The sequence below is a fragment of the Physeter macrocephalus genome, unplaced genomic scaffold, assembly GCF_002837175.3.
Source record: "Physeter macrocephalus isolate SW-GA unplaced genomic scaffold, ASM283717v5 random_549, whole genome shotgun sequence".
Lineage (NCBI taxonomy): Eukaryota > Metazoa > Chordata > Mammalia > Artiodactyla > Physeteridae > Physeter > Physeter macrocephalus.
Window position 1 is genome coordinate 29,556 of NW_021145952.1, and position 20,445 is coordinate 50,000.

The 20,445-nt window shown below is 64.3% G+C and overlaps 1 protein-coding gene across 3 annotated transcripts in view; it reads left to right on the plus strand.

Annotated features, from left to right (window-relative positions):
- Nucleotides 1-18,751, plus strand: part of SLC7A5 (solute carrier family 7 member 5) — a 34,484-nt gene extending 15,733 nt beyond the window's left edge. The window contains exons 3-10 of one of the 3 annotated variants that reach the window (XM_024124907.2): nt 9,557-9,662; nt 10,116-10,160; nt 10,551-10,674; nt 11,139-11,242; nt 11,655-11,751; nt 12,575-12,724; nt 14,339-14,516; nt 15,678-18,750. In XM_024124907.2, coding sequence (XP_023980675.1) covers nt 9,557-9,662; nt 10,116-10,160; nt 10,551-10,674; nt 11,139-11,242; nt 11,655-11,751; nt 12,575-12,724; nt 14,339-14,516; nt 15,678-15,733 — 860 coding nt within the window. In that variant the 3' untranslated portion in view covers nt 15,734-18,750. Of the gene's footprint in view, nt 1-9,556; nt 9,663-10,115; nt 10,161-10,550; nt 10,675-11,138; nt 11,243-11,654; nt 11,752-12,574; nt 12,725-14,338; nt 14,517-15,677 lie in introns of all 3 variants that reach the window. The other 2 variants (XM_007111283.3, XM_007111284.3) reach the window with 2 other exon arrangements.
- The last annotated feature ends 1,694 nt before the right edge of the window (nt 18,752-20,445 follow it).

Consider the following 20,445-nt stretch of genomic DNA (forward strand, 5'->3'; position numbering starts at 1 on the left):
GTGTGGGGAGGGAGGGGGGAGGGGGTCCCCATCTCTGAGCGCCCGGCCCCAGGTCCACCGCCTTAGCTAACGGGTGTCCCTGGAGTCGGCGCGTCACGCGGTCCCGGGAGAAGCACTGACGCTGAGTTAGGCGGGCTGAACGTCACCCGGCGGGTCTTCCGTCCCGGAGCAGCAGGAGAAACAGGTCCTCCACGCAGAGGCCGCTGTCCTGCCCACACGGGGCGGGCCCGGTGGTGACCAGGATGGGCGTTGGTTCGTGGAGAGAGCTTGGTGACGCGCCTCCTGCATTAGGAGCACGGCCGAGAGGGACTGTCGCCAGTGCCGCTGGATCTTCCAGGCAGGAACGTGCCCCCGGCCCCCAGCAGGGTCCCCATGCCCTGTGGATGGCCGCCCGCCATGGCGACCCCTCCCACGATGGGCGCCGACGCAGTGGCGTCTGGCGGCAGTGTGTCTTCCTGCTGGGCCGCGTTCTCGCGATGTGCCGCAGAGTTTATGCTGTGGGCAGGTGGAGTCTCCCTGTTTCTGGCTACTGAGAGGGATGCTCTCGGGAACATTCTCGGGGGTGTCTCTTGGTGAGTGGAGGTGCTGGCTTCTCCAGGACGGCTGGATGGCACGCCCACGGTAGCCTTCTGCGTGGCTGCCACAGATCTGTGGTCTAGACGTAGGGGCTGAGGTCACCGTGAGGACACAGAGCAACACCGCCCCCACCCTCGTAGCCCCGTGTGTCTGGGAGCGGGGAGACCGGCCTCTGTGTCCCCTGGCTTCCTGGGATCTCAGGTTCCAGCATCTTCCTAAAGACAAGACTTTGTCTGGAGGACCCTGGCCGGCTGGGTTCCGGGTACCAGGAGTGCTGACGGGAACCCTAAGGGAGCTGAGGGACCCCCTGCCGTGGAGAGTTATGGGTGGAAACCAGTGGGTAGGAGGAAAAATCCATCCTGCGCCCACCAGACGGTCTAGCCGGCAAGCACGTCAGTGTCGTTTGAAGAGGACTTGCTGGTGAAGGTTTTGCTCGGCTGGTGCGATTAGATACAGGCTGATGAAGAATGTAGGGGGGCCGGAGTTTTGTAAAAACAAATTTCAGCAGGGATAGCAAAGAGCCTTTGTTCAGCTTGAATACATAACGTGTTTATAATTCTGTTGCCATCGAAAACGTCCTCCCCCCGAAGCCATTCCTTTCTGAACCTGGGAGGCAGTGCAGTGTCTGCAAAATTCCTGTCCCCTGGTTTCCCTCCCGGATGGATGCCCTCCCTCGTAGAGGACACTTTGTGAAAACAACCCTTTCCCCGCGAGACTTGCCTGACTTCCCCCTTGGGCGGCTGCCCCCAGGATCCCACGCTGAACGTTGGTGGGAGGGCCGGGACCCCTCGGGCAGGGGCTCAGCGTGGTGGTGCCCAAACTGGCCGCGAGCCGCGGTGCATCTGGAGGACATGACCCGCATCTCACAGACCGGCCCACGCGCCGTCTCTGTCCTTTACCAGTGCCCGGCCCCGCCTGGCCTGCCTGGCGCCCAGAGGGGTCTGGGGGCTGCAGAAGGGGCTGGGGCGTGGGGCCCAGCAGGTCCAGGTTCCAGGCCTCGTCCTCGTCGCCAGTGAGACTTGTGGGCAGTCCCGCCCTCCTTCCCGTCCTCCTTCACCAGAACTTTCTGAGGCCCCGGGTGTGGCTCTGTGCTGAGACTCAGTTGAGGACCCGGCCCCGCCGTCCAGGGCTCGCGCCGTGTCTGGTGTGCGGACAGGCAGGGCTCGTCCCCGATCAGGAGGGCGCTTCTGAGGGCCAGAGAGACGGCTGGATGAAGGCTCAGAGTTGGTGTGCCCGGGGCTGGCTCTGCAGGGCCCGGGAGGGGCTCAGGTGGCCCAGAGGCCCGGGGAGTCATGCATGCGGGGCCTGACACCACGCGAGGCCTCTGGGTTTTCCCCCAGCCTTCTCAGGAGGGGGGCCCTGAAACCAGGCCGGCATTTCAGATCCCAGTGGTCACGAAGTTGGCGGGGGGGAGGCTTGGCCAGGGCCGGCCACAGAGAGAAGCAGGCCCAGCGCGTGGTGTGGAGGGGGAGCCCCGAGGACCAGGGCTGAGTGACAACGCTGGGCACAGGGCACCTCGTGCCCGCTTTTGTCCTTTACTTCTGTCTGTCGCCCCTTTACCTCCAGCGCCCAGCAGGCCCACGGCCCAAGGTCAGGCCATTCCAAGACCGGAGGGTGGGAGGAAGGAAGGCTCTTCCCTTGAGCCCCGGCCCCTCCTGGAGGACACACAGCGGGACCGTTGTGGTTTTGCTCGGCTGTGTCCTCCGGTGGGGGGGCCCCCGGCGTCTCCGGAGTAGTTGGAGCAGCTGGCGTCACCCTGCAAATAAAGGGTGCCCCCGGGGGAGCTCACGGGAGGGGGAACCGACAGGCCCGGCCCTGGGCCCTGGCCTCCGTGGCAGCTCCTGCGAGATTACCTGGCGCTGAGACATAGGCCCCCGTGTCCAGGAGACCTGGGCGTGGAGGCTTCTGGACCCTGTGCTGATCATCTGTGTCTGGGCACTGCCATGGAGTGACCTCGGGCAGGGGTGGCAGGGGTCCACCTGGGCCGAAGGGGGTCCTGGCAGTGGGGAGGCCCCGGTGGAGCTGTGAAGGCCCGCGTGCCCCCAGGGCTGGGACTCGGCTGGGAGTCACTTGACAGTGTGTGTTTAGTTCTTCGGTTAGTGGGCCCCCAGGGCACAGAGCAGTGGTGGCCCGAGCCTGCCTGGCCTGTAGCAGGGTCGGGGTCCAGTCATGACCCCACAAGGCCCGTGACGATGGGCCCTGTGTGCGGGGACGAGAGCTCCCTCGAGGGACGGCCCACCCTGCGTCCTGTCGCAGGCTGGTGTCCGGAGCTGGTGGGGAAGGCCCTGGGCGCCCAGCCACGTGGCCAGAGCACTGGGGGGCAGGGAGGAGACCCTCGTCCTGGGAGGGTCTGGGTCTCAGCAGGGCCCTTCGCCTGCTGGAGCCTTGGTGTCCTCATGTGTGACGTGGCCACAGTAGCCACAGCAGCCCCAGGCCTTGGTGGCCCCCTGAAACTGTCTTCAGGGTGTGGGCAGGCAGCTCGGGTGGCCTGTGAACAGGGCTGCCGTCCTCACGGGGAGGGGAGACGTTTCGGGGGCTCCCGGGCTCGGCCTCCCCTAGTGTAGGACTTAGGGTACCTGTGATGGAGGCCGTCTCAGAGGGGCTCAGGGTCATGCTGGGACCGCAGGATGCTGTAACGGGGGCCACGTGGCTGGGGTTCAGTTCTCCCCATGGTCACCTGTGCCCCAGGAGACAGGGCCGGGGCCGAGGGGGAGGGCGGCCCGGTCTGCTCCTCACCGAATGCCCAGAGCAGCAGGTCACGCGGCAGACACGGGCCCCCCTCGGCCACCACGGGAGGACTCTGACGCGGGTGGCTCTTTCCTCTGGGTGCTCTTTGATTGTTTTTAATTGAGACCTTTCTGTCGGCCTGCGTGGCTCTGTGCACATTCCAAGTGCAGAGTCATCACAGATCGGAAGTCACATGCTTTGCTTGTGCCACCCTCGGGGATGAAATCAAAGGCCTGGAAGTTGGCTCTCTCCCCCTGCTGACCTTGCTCACCCGTGCCCTGGGTGGTCAGCTGCTCGACGGGGCCGCAGCAGGACGGGGGCGGCAGCCACACAGCCCTGTGCTGGGCACGCTTAGTGCCCAGGGGTCTCTGCAGCCTGTGCAGTGCAGAGAGGGTCCTCTGAGCCTTGAAGCTGGTCTTGAGGTCCCAGGGCAGCTCCTCCAGGAGTTTAAAAGACAGACGACACCAGAGACGGATGCTGGCCACGGTGAAGGGGCACCGTCACCCCCCCCGCCGAGGCAGAGCGGAGAATAGGCACCAGACACCGTGCGCTCAGCCCCGGGTGTGGAGATGGGAGAGAGGGGCCCGCGGCAGGCCAGCTGTGGGATGCAGCCTCCCAAGCGTGCCTGGTCTCTGCGTGGAGCAGGAGACCCGCTCAGGGCAGGAGTCATGCAGAGCTGACTCTCAGGTGGAGCTTAGTCCCACGGCCAGGCACCTGCTCGCTTGGCCCGTGATGGTGAGACGGGATCCAAGGCCACGGCTGTTGCGTGTCCTGACCATGCCTGTGAAGGCACGGCGGAAACAGGGAGCGTCCTGGGGCAGCCGCAGCACGGGGCGCAGACCAGGGCCTTAAGACGACAGCAGTTACCCCCTCAGAGTCTTGGGGCTGGCAGTCCAGAATCAGGGCCGAGCTCCCTCTGAAACCTGGAGCGGGGGCCTCCTTGCCTCTTCCAGCTCCAGTGCTTCCCGGGCTCGTGGCTACACCCCTTGCCTCTGTCCTCACGTGGCCCCCGTGCTTCTGTGTCTCATAAGGACGCTCTCGGGGAATTGGGGCGCACCCTAGTCCGCGGTCTCAACCTTGAGATCCTTGCCTTGATCACGTCGGCAAAGGTCCTTTTCCAGAGCAGGTCACCTTCCTAGGTTCCAGGGGGACATGAACTTGGGGGGTACCCTGCTCGGCGCGCTCTGCCACATGCACGACCATTATGTGGAGCCCCAGAGGGCTCAGGAGGGACCGGGTGGACGGTTCCTGCACAGTGGACACCCGCCCGCCCTGGTTTGGGGAGCGACTGTCTCACAGTCAGCGTCGCCGTCCTGGGAGGGCTGCCCCTGGGCAGTGGCGGGGGGGAAAGCACTGGGCAGGGCGCGGCCCGGTCACCCTGAGGCTCTGGGGCTTTTCCAGCTCGCCCCCAGCTGCCACCTCCAGACTGGGCTTTGACAGACTGTGGGTTCCCATGCCCGGGCCCAGGCCAAGCCCCGGTGAGTGTGACATAAGCCCGGCAGGACCTTGGGGGCACACAGAGAGCATGAGGAACCCTCGTCCTCTGATTCAGAGGGTCGGGCACATCCCCCGGGGCTCCTGGTCCTGTCCCCGTGCGCGCGGCTCCTCTGAGAGTGGGGTGCCCTGCGCCGCCGGGTCGAGGGTTGCCATGGCTCTGTCTGCATGACGCAGGGGTCTGGGCTGCTTTCCCTGAAATCCGCTCCCTGGGGCCTTGTGAACACTCCCACCCCAGTCACCCTGGTTCCCGAGGCTGCCAGAGAGCCCAGGATGTGGCTCTGCGCTAGCTTTCAGCTTCCCGCGGCCCTCTGAGATGGGCAGACCCTATGAAGCGGCCTCGGGGCCTGCGTGCACCGCGGGTGAGCCCAGGGGCGGGACCCACCCCGGGTGGCAGCACCTTCTGGGTGAGCAGCAAGTTAGAGGCGGCTTTGAGGCCTGCCGAGAAGCCCCAGAGACGGGGTGGTCCAGGGACCCCGTTAAACTGTGGGTCCTGGGGTTCCCACACCTCCGGCCCCTGTGGGGGGGCCTGCGCTCCCCCATCTGTCCATCGTGATGACTTTCCTGCCTGCCTGCCTTCTGGGGGCCTGGGGGCCCCATGAGGACAGAGCCGGAGTGGGGAGCTCGGCGGTCATGGGCGGGGGTGGGGTGTTAACGAGGTCATCCATCCCGTGTCTGGCCGGCGCCTGGAGCTCTGTGTTTTTAACAAGGATGGCATCCCGGTTTGGGGTCCGTGGGGGGAACGACCGAGCACGTGAGCCAGGCACCCGCCAGCACTGTCTATAGCGGGATCCTGCCCAGCACTGTCTGCTGCGTTGGCCGTCTCGTGTGTTCCCGGGTGTTCGCGTCACCCAGACTCCACCCACTGGATGACGCCCCCAGCCGTGACAATCCCAAGTGTCTCCCATCACCTCATGTTGCTGGGGCCGGTGCGTGGCTGAGACCACCATGCGGGGTCTGGGATCTGCCCTGATCTGCTCTCCCAGGGGGGTTTCCTTGTGTGTCCCTTGCGGTGGCCGCCAGGCACCGAGCAGCTGCGGACACACATCGTTCCATGGGGTTGTGGCTGCCTCCCTTGCTTCTTTTGCTGCTCTGGAGACTGCCAGGCAGGTGCCACGCACGCCGTCCCCCCAGCTCTCCAGACCTCTGCAAACCCACCTGCTGTGAGGGCTCCAGCCCCAACAGGATGCCCGGACGGCGTGGGCAGGCGGAGCCACTGTCCCCGGGTGGGCTCCCCCGAGCCGTGCCTGTCCTGGGGGTCCCGGGGCCAAGTGCCGCGCAGAGCCAGCAGGCCCGGCGCCCGTTCCAAGGCCCCCGTGGAGAGGAGGGCAGAGTTCAGCCAGCGTTTGGTCGGGTGCCCGGCCAGGCTGCGGGTCTGATCCAGGCGGCCCTCCAGCTCACACGGAGGCTGGACAGACCCAGGAGTTCTGCCGAGGGGGCCCACGTGTGCACCCAATCCGGGCGGCTGGCTGTCGGTGGGAGGGAGGTGACAGGGAGGGGGCAGCACAGAGGGACCTGCAGTGGCGGATCGGGGCCCAAAGCAGCCAAATTCCTGGCTGAGCTCCCCCTCAACCACCACCACCCCCCCGACCACCGTGCCAGGACAGAAGCAAGGGGGTGTGCTGGCCCCTGTGCACCTGGACGCCCACTTTCCTCCAGGGGCTTCGGGCGCTTTGTAGACAGGGAATGAGGCCCCGGATAATCAGGAGAGCTCCCAGCAGGTCGGCCCAGGCTCACCTGTCCTACCGAGGCCCCCAGTGGAGCCCGTGAGTCTTCAGTCTGCGTTTGGGCCAGAGCGGCTAGGATTTTCTTGGGGTTTCAGAGGCTGCGAAGTCACTCTGTAAATCCAGGAAATAACCATTCTGCAGCAGGAATTCCATCCACTGTCTCAGGGCAATGACGCGTTTACGTCAGGACTCCGAGCTGTTAGCACAGAGCCCCGTGATGAAAACATAGAGGCTTCCCAGGCCTCGGGGCTGAAAACAGTGGTTCTGTAACCCCAGCCTGTATTTCAAGCCTTGAATTTTATTCTCAGCAAGTGTACAGGCCGTCCTCCTGCATAGCCGTGTCTGTAGCCCACACGTGCACGTGTGTGTATCCGTGGTGTATGCACATGCACACACGTGTGTACAGTGTCACTAATTCAGGATCGTGCTTGAGGTGGGAGCCAGGTTTTTTTAAATAAATAAATTTATTTATTTATTTATCTTTGGCTGCATTGGGTCCTAGTTGCTGCACGCGGGCTTTCTTTTAGTTGCGGCGAGCGGGGGCTACTCTTCGTTAAGGTGCGCAGGCTTCTCATTGCGGTGGCTTCTCTTGTTGCGGAGCACGGGCTCTAGGCACGCAGGCTTCAGTAGTTGTGGCTCCCGGGCTCTAGAGCTCAGGCTCAGTAGTTGTGGCGCACGGGCTTAAATGCTCCGCGGCATGTGGGATCTTCCCGAACCAGGGCTCGAACCCGTATCCCCTGCATTGGCAGGCGGATTCTTAACCACTGCGCCACCAGGGAAGTCCTGGGAGCCAGTTTTAATGGCTGCACCCAGATCTATCTTCCAGGGTATGCGAAAAGCAGTTCCCCTTGAAGCACAAGCAGGAGATTGAAGTATGTCCTGATGGGGAAATGGTGCAGATTGAGGAGAAAATCACAAGTGCGTTACTTGTAAGGAGCCCTTGCTGTGAAAGGCCTTTAATGTTCCAGAAGTAGTTGCGAGACCCTGACTGGCAGCAGAACGCCCTGTAGGGGTGCGGGGTCCTCTGGAGACCTGGGGTAGCGGGAGCAGCTGCAGCGTCTGGGGGCGGCTGGCCGCTCAGGATGCCAGACCCAGGTCCGTGGGCAGGTGGCCGGAGCCGCGGCTTCCCCGAGCGACTTGTGGGACAGATGCCCCTCCCCCTCGTCACAGATGTAAAGGAAGGCACATTCCAGAACATTCCGTGGGGAGCAGACAGGCTCTGGGTGCTGTGCTGAGGTGCCCTGTCCTGAGTCGGCTCTCTGCACTGCCCCCGCCCACCAGCCTGCTGACCACCCTGTGACCAGGCGGTCTCAGGGCCCGGGCCTCCAACACAGATCCACATGTGGGTGGCGGGCTGGGTGAGGTGCCAGCCTCCCTGGAGCCTTGTCTCAGCACGAGACCGTGGCCTCATCTGGGGAGCAGAAGGGACCCTGCGTCCTAAGTCCTTCGCCCAGCTCAGGCCTGAGCACACCTGCAGGGCAGAGTCCAGGCATCCAGAGCATATGGACCCAGAAAGGAACTTGGGGTCCCTCCCCTCCCCCCGCGGTGTTTGCCAGAGGAAATCGGTGCTGCCTTGAAGTGCAGGCTTTGACTGGGTAGAATGATGGAGTTTTATGGGAGCCTCCCTGCCACGGGTCCGCTTTTCGACCTCCTCGTACCATCACCCTGTTGTGTTCCTGGTGTGACCAAGGCCATCGCCCTTGTGGAAAGTGTGGCGTCCTCCATCCCCCCATCCCCCCATCCCCCGAGGGACCTGCAGATCCTCCAGCCATGGGCGGCAGTGACCCATGTAGCAGCCCTAGGGTCACATCTCAGCCTGGTCCCTCAGGTCGTGGACCACATGCTTCTCAGCAGGACGGGGCACAGACCCTCATATCCAGAGCCATGGGGCCTGTGTCATGGACGCACCCATAGCCGGGGAGCCAGGAACTAAAAACCTCTGGAGTCTGGCCGACCCCCTGCCCGTGTCTGTCGGCACCTGGCTGTCAGGCTGGTTCCTCCTTATGGAGCGAGTCTTTCCGGGCCTGGGTGTTATGGGGCCATTTCACAGATGGTGTAACAGCCTCAGAAAGGGCCAGACACTGTCCTAGTAGCCAGGGACCCTTCTAAGGCCCCCACGTTTCGCGTCTACCATACTGGGTTGAGTGGTGGCCGCCAAAACATGTCCAACGGAATCGGTGGATGTGGCCTTATTCAGGAAAAGGGTCTCTATAGGTGTAATTAAGGAAAAGATGGAGCTGAGATCATCCTGGGTTAGGGGGGCCCTAAGTCCAGTGACAGGTGTCCTTTTGGGACGCAAGAGGAGCCACAGCAGAGGTGCCAGTGAAGGCAGGGGCAGAGGTTGGAGCGATAGGGCCACAAGCCCAGGACGCCTGGGGCCATTCAGGGTGGAAATGGTCAGCAGAGAAGCCGACCCCCTTGTGTCCAAGAGCCCAGTACGTGCATCTGGGTTAGGGAACAGAGCTGAGCCCACCGTCCCTCACCAGCTACAGCCCCTCGGGTGCGGCCGCGTCCCGGGGAGGGTCCAGGTCGTCTTCGGGAGCTCGTGTGCCCAGACGAGAAGCCTGGCTTACACTTAGCAGCTCCGGGCTCCCAGCACTAAGGGGGAGAGTGGAGACGCAGCCCAGGTGACCTGACTGGGCCGCATCTCGGGGTCTTGCAGGGAGCGTCCTCTGAGGCGCACAGTGCCCTGCAGCCCAGGCAAGGCAGACCCACCCCGGTGCCTGCCCGTCCCAGGCATCCTGTCCCTCAGGCACAGATGGGCGCTGGTTGTCTGCCCGGCCGGGGGTCTGCAGAGCTGCCCTCCCCCCCTCGAGTGGGCGGGGCCAGGGGCCACAGACGTAGCAGAAGTGCGCTCACCCTGCCTGCCCGCCCCGGCCCCTGGGAGTCTGGTGGCTCACAGGTGCATTTAATCTGTTGCATTTTTGTCTATTACTGTATTTTGATCCAGGAACATTTCAGAACTTGCGGCTTGGCCTCCGTGCCGCGATCTCTAACCCAGAATCCCTATCTGTCTATTTGGCCCCTGCCAGGTAACGTGTCCAATCTGGACCCCAAGTCCTCATTTGAAGGCTCCAAAGCGGACGTGGGGAACATCGTGCTGGCGCTGTACAGCGGCCTCTTTGCCTACGGGGGATGGTAGGTTCTAGAACATCTGGGCCCTGGGGCACACGTGCCGGGCCCCAGAGTGTCCAGAAGTCCACACCTCTCAGCTATCCGCGGGCGATTCTCTGGGGCAGGGGCAGGAAACCCCATGCTTCCCGAGGAAGCACAGAGAGAGGGGCCCTCATAGCAGTGCTGTTCTCGTCTCGTGCCTGCCCCCGAGAACGGGGCCCCGAGATAAACCCCTGCTGCCACCTCAGGGACGGTGCTGCTTCCCAGGGGGGACGGCGCTGGGGAGGGGCAGGGCCATCGCCATCTCAGGAGGCGCCCCCATGCCCCCAGCTGCTCACCAGGTGGGACCTGGGGGTGTGGGTGTCCCGTCTCCACCGGCCCAGGGCAGCCAGGACGGACTCCCCATGGAACCTGCGTTCTTTCTTCCCGTTGACTGCGGGAGGAACGTATAATAAAAGCCTGCTCTCTAAATTCTAGGAATTACTTGAATTTCGTCACAGAGGAGATGATTAATCCCTACAGGTATGTATGTGAACAGAGATGCGTGTTTTTATCATTTTCACATGAGAGAAGGAAGAAGCCTGGTTCTGTCCAAGAGCCCATCCTTGGGCTCAGCCCAGCCCCCGACAGAAGCAGTGCACGGCCTTCCGGGAGGGCCCCTGGGGTAAGGATCATGGGGGCCGTGTGATCTGGAAGAAGGTTTGTCCTTACAATGGGCAGCAAGCCCATTTCACAGTTGGGGGCGTGGAGGCTGGCAGCGTTGAGTCGCTGGCCCAGGTTTGCACAGCTGCCCTGCCCCAAGCGTCACCTTCCAGCCACTTGCTGGTCCCGTGCCGCTTCCCCTGCAGCGAGGGACGGGCCCGGCCCCGTCCTGGGCTTCATTTTGGTGATGTGCCCGCCCGGTCCTTGCAGAAACCTGCCCCTGGCCATCATCATCTCCCTCCCCATCGTCACCCTGGTGTACGTGCTGACGAACCTGGCCTACTTCACCACGCTGTCCCCTGAGCAGATGCTCACGTCGGAGGCCGTGGCCGTGGTAAGATGCCACCTGCCGCTAAGAGCCGGCCGCGGCCCTCCGAGCCCACGCTGAGGAGCAGGCCGGGCCCCTCGTCTGCAAACTGAGCTCCTACTCAGAGGGGTTGAGCTGGTGCTTTACCAAGCCCGCCGGCGGGTGCAGGGCTCTGGCTGTGTGGGGACCGCAGGGGGCTTTAGCAGCGCTGGTGCCCAGACCGCCCTGGACAGCTTTAAGTTGGCACGTCTGTGGTGGTCGCCGTGACGGTCGCTCTTAGAGCCGAGGGGCTGAGTCCGTTACGGACCTCCAGCCCCACCTCAGAGGCCTGCCCCACCTTCCGAATAAATACTGCGCCCTCGGGGAGGGGACCGTGTGGGGGCCAGCCCGGGGGTGGGGGGCGGTGAGGGGCATGCGGAGGGGCCACGCGGACGGCCGGGTGGGGCAGGCGGGGCGTCAGGGGGCAGGGCTCACGCTCGGCGTCCGTCTAGGACTTCGGGAACTACCACCTGGGCGTCATGTCCTGGATCATCCCCGTCTTCGTGGGTCTGTCCTGCTTTGGCTCCGTCAACGGGTCCCTCTTCACGTCTTCCAGGTGAGCCCGGCCAGGGCCGCCGCCCGCGGTCACTCAGGCTCTGGCGGCAGAGCGGTGGAGCGGGCGGGGCTGCCGCGTGGGGAGCTGCTGCATGTGGCTTTCTCACGTGCGCTGCGAGAGTTCTATTTTTTGTTACTTTGAGTAATAACATAGCTATCAAAACATTCAAGTGACACAGAAATAATCCACATTCCTGCCCAGAGGTGACACAACTGCTGTGTCCGTCCAGGCTCTCTCGTGGGTTCATGTGAACCCTGTGGGGGGCTGGAGGTGACAGGGCCCCTTGCCAGCTGGGTCTGTGAGGGACACCGAGGCCCACGGCAGGGAGCCCAGTCCTCAGCACAGGCCCCCTCCGCTCCCCACCCGCCTGGGTCCCTCGGCCGAGGCCGACCACCTCCCCCTCTGTCCTCAGGCTGTTCTTCGTGGGGGCCAGGGAGGGCCACCTGCCCTCCGTCCTCTCCATGATCCACCCGCGGCTGCTGACGCCCATGCCCTCGCTCGTGTTCACGGTGAGTTCCCGCCCTCCGTGGGGCGGGGGTCACCGGCAGGGCGAGCTGGAGGGTGGGCGTGTCCCTCAGGGATCCACGTCCCTCGGGGATTGTTGGGGGCTCTGCAGAGGGAGTCCGGGGGGCGGCCACGCCGTCCCGACTCCGCCTAGTGTCCCCAGGCTGCGGAGCGGAGGCCGCGGAGCGGAGGCCGCGGACCGGAGGCCGCGGAGGAGATGCAGACGGGCTGGCGCGAAGTGTTTCTCCACGCTGTGCCCTTTGCCACACGCTCCCCTGAACTCCGAAGGGCTCTGGAGAGTTTTTTGTTTCTCGTTCCAAAATTAATACATGGTGGTTATTAAAAAAAAGAGAGAGGGGCTTCCCTGGTGGCGCAGCGGTTGAGAGTCCGCCTGCCGATGCGGGGGACGCGGGTTCGCGCCCCGGTCTGGGAGGATCCCACGTGCCGCGGAGCGGCTGGGCCCGTGAGCCGTGGCCGCTGGGCCTGCGCGTCCGGAGCCTGTGCCCCGCAACGGGAGAGGCCACAACAGCGAGAGGCCCGCGTACCGGGGCGGTGGGGGCGGGACGAGAGAGAGAAACAAGAAGCAAAAACAACCTGGAGGCGTGTGAAGCCAAACCTCCCCACCCAGGGCAGCGCGTGGCCTGTGACCCCTCCTTGAAATCCAGGCGCCTTGGCCGCTTCCCGGTCAGCGCTTTCCTTTGCCGTGAGGGCCTGCGTGTCCCACACCCCACATCTTCCTTTAAGACGGGCGTGGGCGCGTGCGGTCGGCCCGCCCGCCCCACGTGCCCCGGCGGCGCGGCGGCTCACGGCCCATCCCCGTGCTTGCAGTGCGCCATGACCCTGCTGTACGCCTTCTCCAAAGACATTTTCTCCGTCATCAACTTCTTCAGCTTCTTCAACTGGCTCTGTGTGGCCCTGGCCATCATTGGGATGATCTGGCTCCGCTACAAGAAGCCAGACCTGGAGCGGCCCATCAGGGTGAGGGTCCGCGCGGTCCCCACGTGCGCCCGGGCGGCCAGCGTCCGCCTGTGGGCCTCCGTCCCCCCCCCGCACGCCGGGGCTCAGGGCCCCCTTCTCCAAGGGCCCTGGTGAGAGCCAAGCAGACCGGTGCGTGAACAGCTTCTGCTCTAGGCGGGGCCCTTGAGTTCTATTGATGACTGTTTGATTCCAGGTGCTGGGGTTCGTCAAAGGTCACGATAGACACCCCGCCCCCAGGGCCTAGTCCTCCGAGAGCTTCTCTTCTGGCAAAAGGAGGGGGACAGAAGGAAGAAGCTGGCGGGCCGGGCGCCCGGGGCGGCCACGAGCAGACTGCACGTGGGCGGGGGGAGGGGCCCCACCTTGTCCGCGGAGGGCCGCGTCCCCTGACTTTGCCCCGGGGTGAATGGGACCAGGCTGCCCACAGGGCCCCCGGCCTGAGGTCGGCTCTCTGTGTCCTCCTAAACTCAGTACTGGGCGTAGCTGCCCGAGGGCGACTTGTTTCTCCAAAAAGGGGGTCACACCCCTGCTGGGGAGGCCTGGTGAGCACGTCAGCCGTGCCCCCGACAGTCGTGGCGGAGTGGCGTGGCGGCTGCCGAGCGGCAGCTCCTGCCCCTCGTCCGGTCCTGGTGGCGTGTGGCCGGCAGCTGGCACCTGTCCACGGGCCCCTCGCCCACCGTGCAGTCCTGCAGGGCCGGCCAGGACCAGCTTTCCTGTCTTGGACAGGTTCTGCCGGGGGACCCGGCGACCTCAGTGCCCTGGACCACCTTGCTCCCTGCTTGTGGGGGCCTGTCCTTGTGGAGCTGGGGGTGGAGCAGGCATGAGGGCCGACCTGATGGGACCCTTGCTCACCCCAGGGTCTCTTGCCAAGGTGTAGACAGAGGGCGGGTTGCGGGTGTGGACAGGCCTCCTGGCAGGAGGCCCGGTGGGTGCAGACGGGACAAGTGTCCCTGGGGCCCTGGCTGCGCTGTGGGTGCCTCTGTGGCTCCTCTTCCGGGCCCTGTGTGGGCGGGGCTGTCTGCCAGGCAGCCCCACAGCCTGTGGTCCAGTCCATCCGCAAGGACTCTCTGAGGAGGTGGGCGCCCCTTGCCTATCAGCGGGTGGCCACGGCCTTCCCAGAGGCGTTGCCCCAACACCGGGAGACCGTGGTGAGGGGCGGGGCCAGGGTCCCGCCCTGCGATGTGGGAACCAGGGAGGCCCACCTTCCCCGACCTGGAAAGCCTGGTTGGTCCAGCTCACCCGCCAGCACCAGCTGGGCTTTGGGTAATCACCGCCCAGCGCCGGGTGCTGAGGTGGGTAAACGGAGAACAAGGTGGGGTCCCAGTTCTCAAGAGGCCAGCACGACTCAGGGGAACCTCAGGCCCTAGGAAACCCCTAGAGACGCTGCACGGCGAGTGGGGCAGCCCGGGAGGCCGGGCCCTTTTGGATCGGGAAGGACCGGCTGGGTGCAGGGCTGTCCGGGCGTGGTCCATGGGAAGGGCTGGGTGGGCCCAAGGGCGAGGCCGGCCCTGGCGGGGCCACAGGGAGGACGCCGTGCTCCCAGGGGTGGCCAGGACACGACGGGGTAGGACAGGAGGAGAGGCCCGGCTCCCCGTGTCAGCGGCGTCCCCTCCCCAGGTTCACCTGGCCCTCCCGGTGTTGTTCATCCTGGCCTGCCTCTTCCTGATCGCCGTCTCCTTTTGGAAGACCCCCGTGGAGTGCGGCATCGGCTTCGCCATCATCCTCAGTGGCCTGCCTGTCTACTTCCTCGGGGTCTGGTGGAAAAACAAGCCCAAGTGGCTGCTCCAGAGCATCTGTGAGTACCTCCCCCCAAGCCGGGCCTCCTCCACCCGCCCTGGGGTCTGCCCGCCCCCCTGGCGGTGCTGCCCTGACCTCATCGCACTGGCCAGGAGTGACGCGGCAGGCAGTGTCCACGGCCCGGGGTCAGCGGGGGGTCGGCGTCGCGCCGGGTGAGGCCCTGGCCGTGCAGACTGAGCTGGGCGTGTCTGGTGGTGACCGAGCCTACGTACTTCAGGGTGAGGCGTTCAGCTGCGCACCAGCTAATCTCAGAACAGGGGATTCCAGGAGACCAGGCTGCTCTTGCCAGTTAACGAAATCCCCGTCTGCCGCCAGCTTAAACCCAGCCGGCTGAGGAGGAGAGAACACGATCTGCGCTGTGGCCGCAGGGCTCATGTACCAGCCTGGCTCAGGACCCTGTGCCGAGACCGCCGTTAGCGTGACAGGCTCCCGCGTGGGCTTCCACATCCCCAGGGCGGCCGTCCCAGAATTCCCATGGGCGCCTGCCCGGGGCCCAGGACGCTGTCCGGCATTTTGCTCGAGCTTTGCCTCCAGCCCGGACTGTAGTCTCTGCTAAAGAGCTGTCAGAACACACCAAGGGCCTAGAGCGGGGCCCCTCCCTTCTCAAATCTCCCCCGAGTGACGCTCGTGAAGGCTCTGGGGGTGATGGGTTCACCTGGGCGCCGGCACACCCGCCTCTTCCAGCCCCTCTGAGGACCGCGCTGGGCGTGCTGGCTGCCGGTCCTGGAGGCCAGCCAGGCGGTGGCCCAGCCCTCCAGCAGCGGGGCCACCATCTAGTTACGTCTCTCGATGGTCCTGGGGTCTGAACCGAGATGAGGGGTGGAGCCAGCACCCACCTGTTGCCAGGATCCTTGGCCACACCTCCCTGAGTAACGTAACCGTCAGGGGGCCTGCAGGCCTGATGTGCGCGCGCGCGCACACACACGCACGCACACACACGCGCACGCACGCGCGCACACGCACACGCACGCGCACACACACACACACACACACACACACACAAATGGGGAGTTTCCACATAAATTTCTGGCTTTCTGGCTTCTCTTACAACCTTGGGACGCATCACGACGGGGCGGGGTGAGCCCACGTCCCTCGCTGCCCTGACCCCCCGGGCACGGGACCACAGGATCCCCAAGTAACGCTGCTCTTCTCCTGGCAGTTTCCACGACGGTCCTTTGCCAGAAGCTCATGCATGTGGTTCCCCAGGAGACGTAAGCGACAAGATCTCAGAAGCTGCCAGAAAGAAAACACAGAGATTGTTTTAAACCACCCACCCCTTAGAAAGCGACTCCGGTCCCATCATCCAGGCAGCTCAGCTGGAGGCCCCCACTGTCCCTCCCCCGGGCTGGCGGCCGGGCCACTGTGAACCCTGGTACGAATTTAGTCCCAGAAGACGGATGTCCATGGATACCTCTCGAGCGTGGAGGCGGGAACGTTGGACCGAGGAGGCCACGGGCTTCCTGCCGAATCGGGCCTTCTCCCTTCTCACCTTTGTGTGTTTGTACTTTTTTTTAACTTTACTTTTTTTGGCCGCAGTGTGCGGCATGTAGGATCTTAGCTCCCCGAGCAGGGATCGAACCTGTGCCCCCTCCATCGGGAGCACCGAGTCTTAACCACTGGACCGCCAGGGAAGTCCCTTTATTATTTTTGTTTTAACTTATCTTAGGTCGCGTCGACACTACCAAGGTGATTATTTTTTAAAGAAACATGGGAGGGGGGCTCTTTTCTCCCCTAACGCCGCCTGTAGCACGATGTGCCTCAGAGGGACCAGATCCTGTCTCCAGGTTCCGGCACGTCTCCGAGAACGGAGGGGTTCTGAGAACCCCCTGGCAGAGTTCCGGGCTCGGCCTCGCCCTCCGGACGGTGGCCTGGACACACGCGCTTCGGCTTTGCCGTTTCTCTGTTTTTGTAGATGTAGTGACTTTCGTGAAACTAACCCACGTGCTCACGTCTCGTTGCCTTAAAGACCTGCGCTAGCTCCCTTCCCAACCCCAAAAAAGAAAGAACATCTCAGTGAAAGGCTTGTAGAAGGAAAGGCCTTGGGTGACCAACAGTGGTGCCCTGGTGCCTGCCGCGGGCGGGCGGGGGGGGGGGGGTCCGAGCGGGAGTCAGGGGCAGCTGGGAGACCCCGGACCTCCCACCGGGACGTGCAGATCGGGGGGCCAGTTTGGGGGCTAGACCCTGTCACTCAGGACACCTTTGGGCTCCCGACTGTACGTCCGTCCCTGGACGTCAGCCCGAGCAAAGGCCAGAGGATTCCGGCAGCTCCTTTGGTGGGTAAGTGGGCAGTGCTGTTTCAGGTCTGTTCTGCATCGGTTTTGGAGCCAAGCTCTAGTCCTTTCAAAGCTTCACACTTGAAATCTGGAAGCAGACGCCGTGACCCCCTCATGGGCTTCTCCTCTGTGTTCCCGCAAGGCAGCTCTCCCGGGCCTCGAGGGCTGGACGGCAGCCCTGCCAGCTATCTGGGGCTGGCTCTCAGCTCCTGGCCGAGGCGCTGCTGTCCCCTCCCCTGTCACCTGTCTCAGGCTCGGGGAGCTAGGGTCCAGGCCTCGGCGCTCTGACTGCACCAGCTCTGGAGGCCACCCGACTCAGGGGGCCTGGCTCCCGCTGAGACCAGCATGGCACGCCCACCCTCCCCTCCAGAGAGGCTGTGCTCGCAGGCTTTTGTTTTTGTGGTTCCCACAGCATTTTCCCCAGGGGAGGCAGCCGAGGCCCAGAAGCCCTTCTGGCCTGGCCACCGGCTGGCCTTCCTGTGCTGTCACTGTCCACAGAGTCAGCTTGGGGAGCAGCGTCATCCAAGGTCAGATCGGCTCCCTCCAGGCCCCTCTTAGGCGCTGGCGGCTCTGCCTCGGCCTCTGACCCCTGGCCTTCCCACCAGGGGGAGGTTGAGCCTAGCCCTTGGGCATGGAGCCTCACTGCTCAGCTGTAGCCATTTCCCAGGGGCCACGTGAGCTCCGAGTGGCCAGTCCATCCACTGCCACCCACCTGGGCTCCGGGGCCCCGCGTGGTCCGATGGGCCCAGAGAGACCTGACAAGCAGCTTGTTGCGGGGGGCCAGGCTGGGCATTGAGGCTGAAACAGAGGTGGCCACGTGTCCGCCCTTCCCTCTTCGTGCTGGTCAGGAGACCCCTGCCCGCCTGTAGCTCCTGACATGTGGGGACCGACGTCCACGGAAGTCTCCTCACCGACTCAATTGTCCCGGAGCTGTAATCCACGCATCTAGGGGCCCAGCTCAACGTCTGAAGGCAGAATGTCACCCAGGAAGTCAGAGACCTGATTTTAGACTTTCTGTGTTGGGGCCTCAGTTTTCTCACCTGTAAATGGGGGCCGCAGCTGCTGTACCACCTGCCTGGTGGGATTGTGTCCCTTCAGGAGGAGACTGTGGCCATCGCAGCCACCGCAGCCCCTCGCGCAGGTGGCGGGCAGGGTGCTGCCTGGGGCGCACTGCCCACTGCCTTTCCGCGGTGGTCCGGCAACCCCTGAGCAGATTTTGGCCTCTTCCCTCCAGGGTGTCAGAGCGACACTTAGGACGCATCGTGGTCAGACCACCGGCTCTGGATGTGACCTGGCAGAGTGCAGGGAGCCAGGTGTCCCTGTCCAGACTGCAGTGGCCTTCCCACCATGTGCATCTTGGGGAAGTGGGATGGTGCCATCCCTGCAGGAGTGACGGGGTCCTTTTATTCACTGAAAGGTCAGAGGTAGTTCTGAAGCGTGGCTCTCCCCAGCACGTGGGAAGCCAGGTGGGGGGGCCCAGGCTGTGATTCTCGGGGCTGTGGGGCCCCGTGCGGCCCAGGGCCCCCGCCCTGGCCGCCCCTTAGAAGGCAGGCGTGTCTGTGTTCTGGGGCAGAGACTCCGTTCCTTCTGAACACACTGCTGACAAGTGTCCTGAGCGTTCACCTTTGTGGATTTTTTTTTTTTAAGCCAAATTTTGGCATAACAAGCGTGCAGCCGTTCTGCTTTGTTTCATCCTCGTGTCTCACTAGTGTAAGGGATGCTGTTGGCACCGTGTTTATTTATTGTGCGAGTGGAGTACAGCCCTGCTGCTCCGCGGGCCCCAGCCACGCCAGCCGCCCGCCACGATGTCGCGCAGTGACGTGCGTGTGACTTCACGCCTCTCTCTTCTGCTAACCGCTAACCTGTTACACGCTTGGCTGGTTCGGGATGGGGAGTTCTATGTTTTGTGGGGGGGGGGTTGTTTGTTTTTAAAGAAGAATTATAAGCACTGCTGATGGTTTTCTGTCTTGTATTCAGTGCCAGGTTCTGGGAGGTTCCTGGAGGCGCCTCCCCGGGGTCGGGGTGGCGGGGGGTCGATCATACACCTCCTTGCCCAGTCCGTTCGTTCATTCATTCACTCGCCGACAGCCTCCTCGAGGCCGCGGGTGGGTGCTCAGGGCCAGGGAGGAGGCAAAGGGGAGGAGCGGGGGTAATTTGGATCCACTCTCAGGAGGGACATAGAAGTTGGGACCCAGGAGAACAGGCCGGGCCTCGGGGTGACAGCCAGGCCGGGACCCGCGCCAGGTCGGGAGGAGGCACGTGCCATCTTGGGGTCGGAGGGAAGGGACAAGCTTCCACAACAGCCCTGAGGGTAGCCGTCACAGCCTCGGGGTGGGGCAGGTCCCAGAGCCCTGCCAGCCCCCACTCGATGCCGGCAAACCCCACTCCTCGCGGGGCCTCGCGGGGCGGGGGACGTGGGTGTGCCAGGATGGGAAGGGCATCGCGGGGCGGCTGCCGCCTGGACCTCAGCGAGGGCAGGAGGCTCATCCACGGCCGCTGCCAGGCGAGCCCAGGCTGCTGGGACCTGGGGCCTTGAGCGCCCCTGGGGCTGTTTCCACTCCAACCCCTGGGCTTGGGGCAGGGGAGTAGCAGCCACGGGCCAGGCCCCGGCGCCGCCGCCAGCGGCTTGGGGGCCCAGGGTCCCTGAGCGCCATGTCGCTTCGCTTTCTGCTGGAGAAAACCTGTTACTCCAGGGGGACCAGCTGAACACAATCCCAGGGGCAGCTGCAGAAGACGCACGGACCGTGATGCATCGACGAGTGCGTTAAGAGTCCTACTTCCGTCTCCATGGGGGCAGGTGGGACACATGAAAGGACACTGGCATCCTGATCTTTCCCTGGCCCTCGACGAGTGTGCCTTTCACGGTCACTGATGGAAAAGGGTCTGCACACGAAAGGACAGGTCTCAGACCAACCCGAACAAACCGCCCCACACGCGTGGTCTGAGCGGAGCTGGCTGGTCAAGGTCCTCTGGGGCGGGAGCGGGCAAGAAAAGAGAAATGTCTCCGGGTGGGGGACCAGGGCGCATCCTCCCAACAACCTACCTCGCTCGGCCCTGTGCACAGAGAGAGCAGTTTGTCTGGAGAAGGTGGGGAAGAAGCAAGAAGGTGGCGGGGTGCCGGCTGCTGGGGGAGGCCTCTTCTCGTAGTCCCCGAATTCTTGGGAAGTTGCCTGGCGAAGTGGCTGGTGGGGTCAGGCCGTCGGCAGCGAGGCCGGGACCCCTGACATCGCTGGGCCAGCCCTGCCCGTGGGGTTAGCCAGAAGCACCGTGAGGGCGTGGGATCTCGGCAGACGGGATGGGGGCCGGGCACGCGGAGCTGGATTCCAGGCAGAGTGGGAGGGGGCGGGGGTGCCGTCGGGCCCAGTGGGAGAGCTCAGACGCCCCGCGACGCCACGAGGACCCTGGGGAGGAAGCAGCGCCCCCTGGCGCTCCTACCTCTGGACAGGACCCTTTTGTGCGTCGTAAACGTGTGACCCTTCCCTGGCCTCCAAGATGGTGAAGGGCGCGGCCCGAGGCCCGGGAGAGCAGCACATCCTCACCCCCAAAGGCGCCCCCTGCACTCGTGGGGCTGCCCCAGGAGAGCAGCATCCCTTGGGGCCCCGGGACCCTTCACCCTCCTGCCAGAAACTGCTCCACAATCTCTTCATGTGCCTG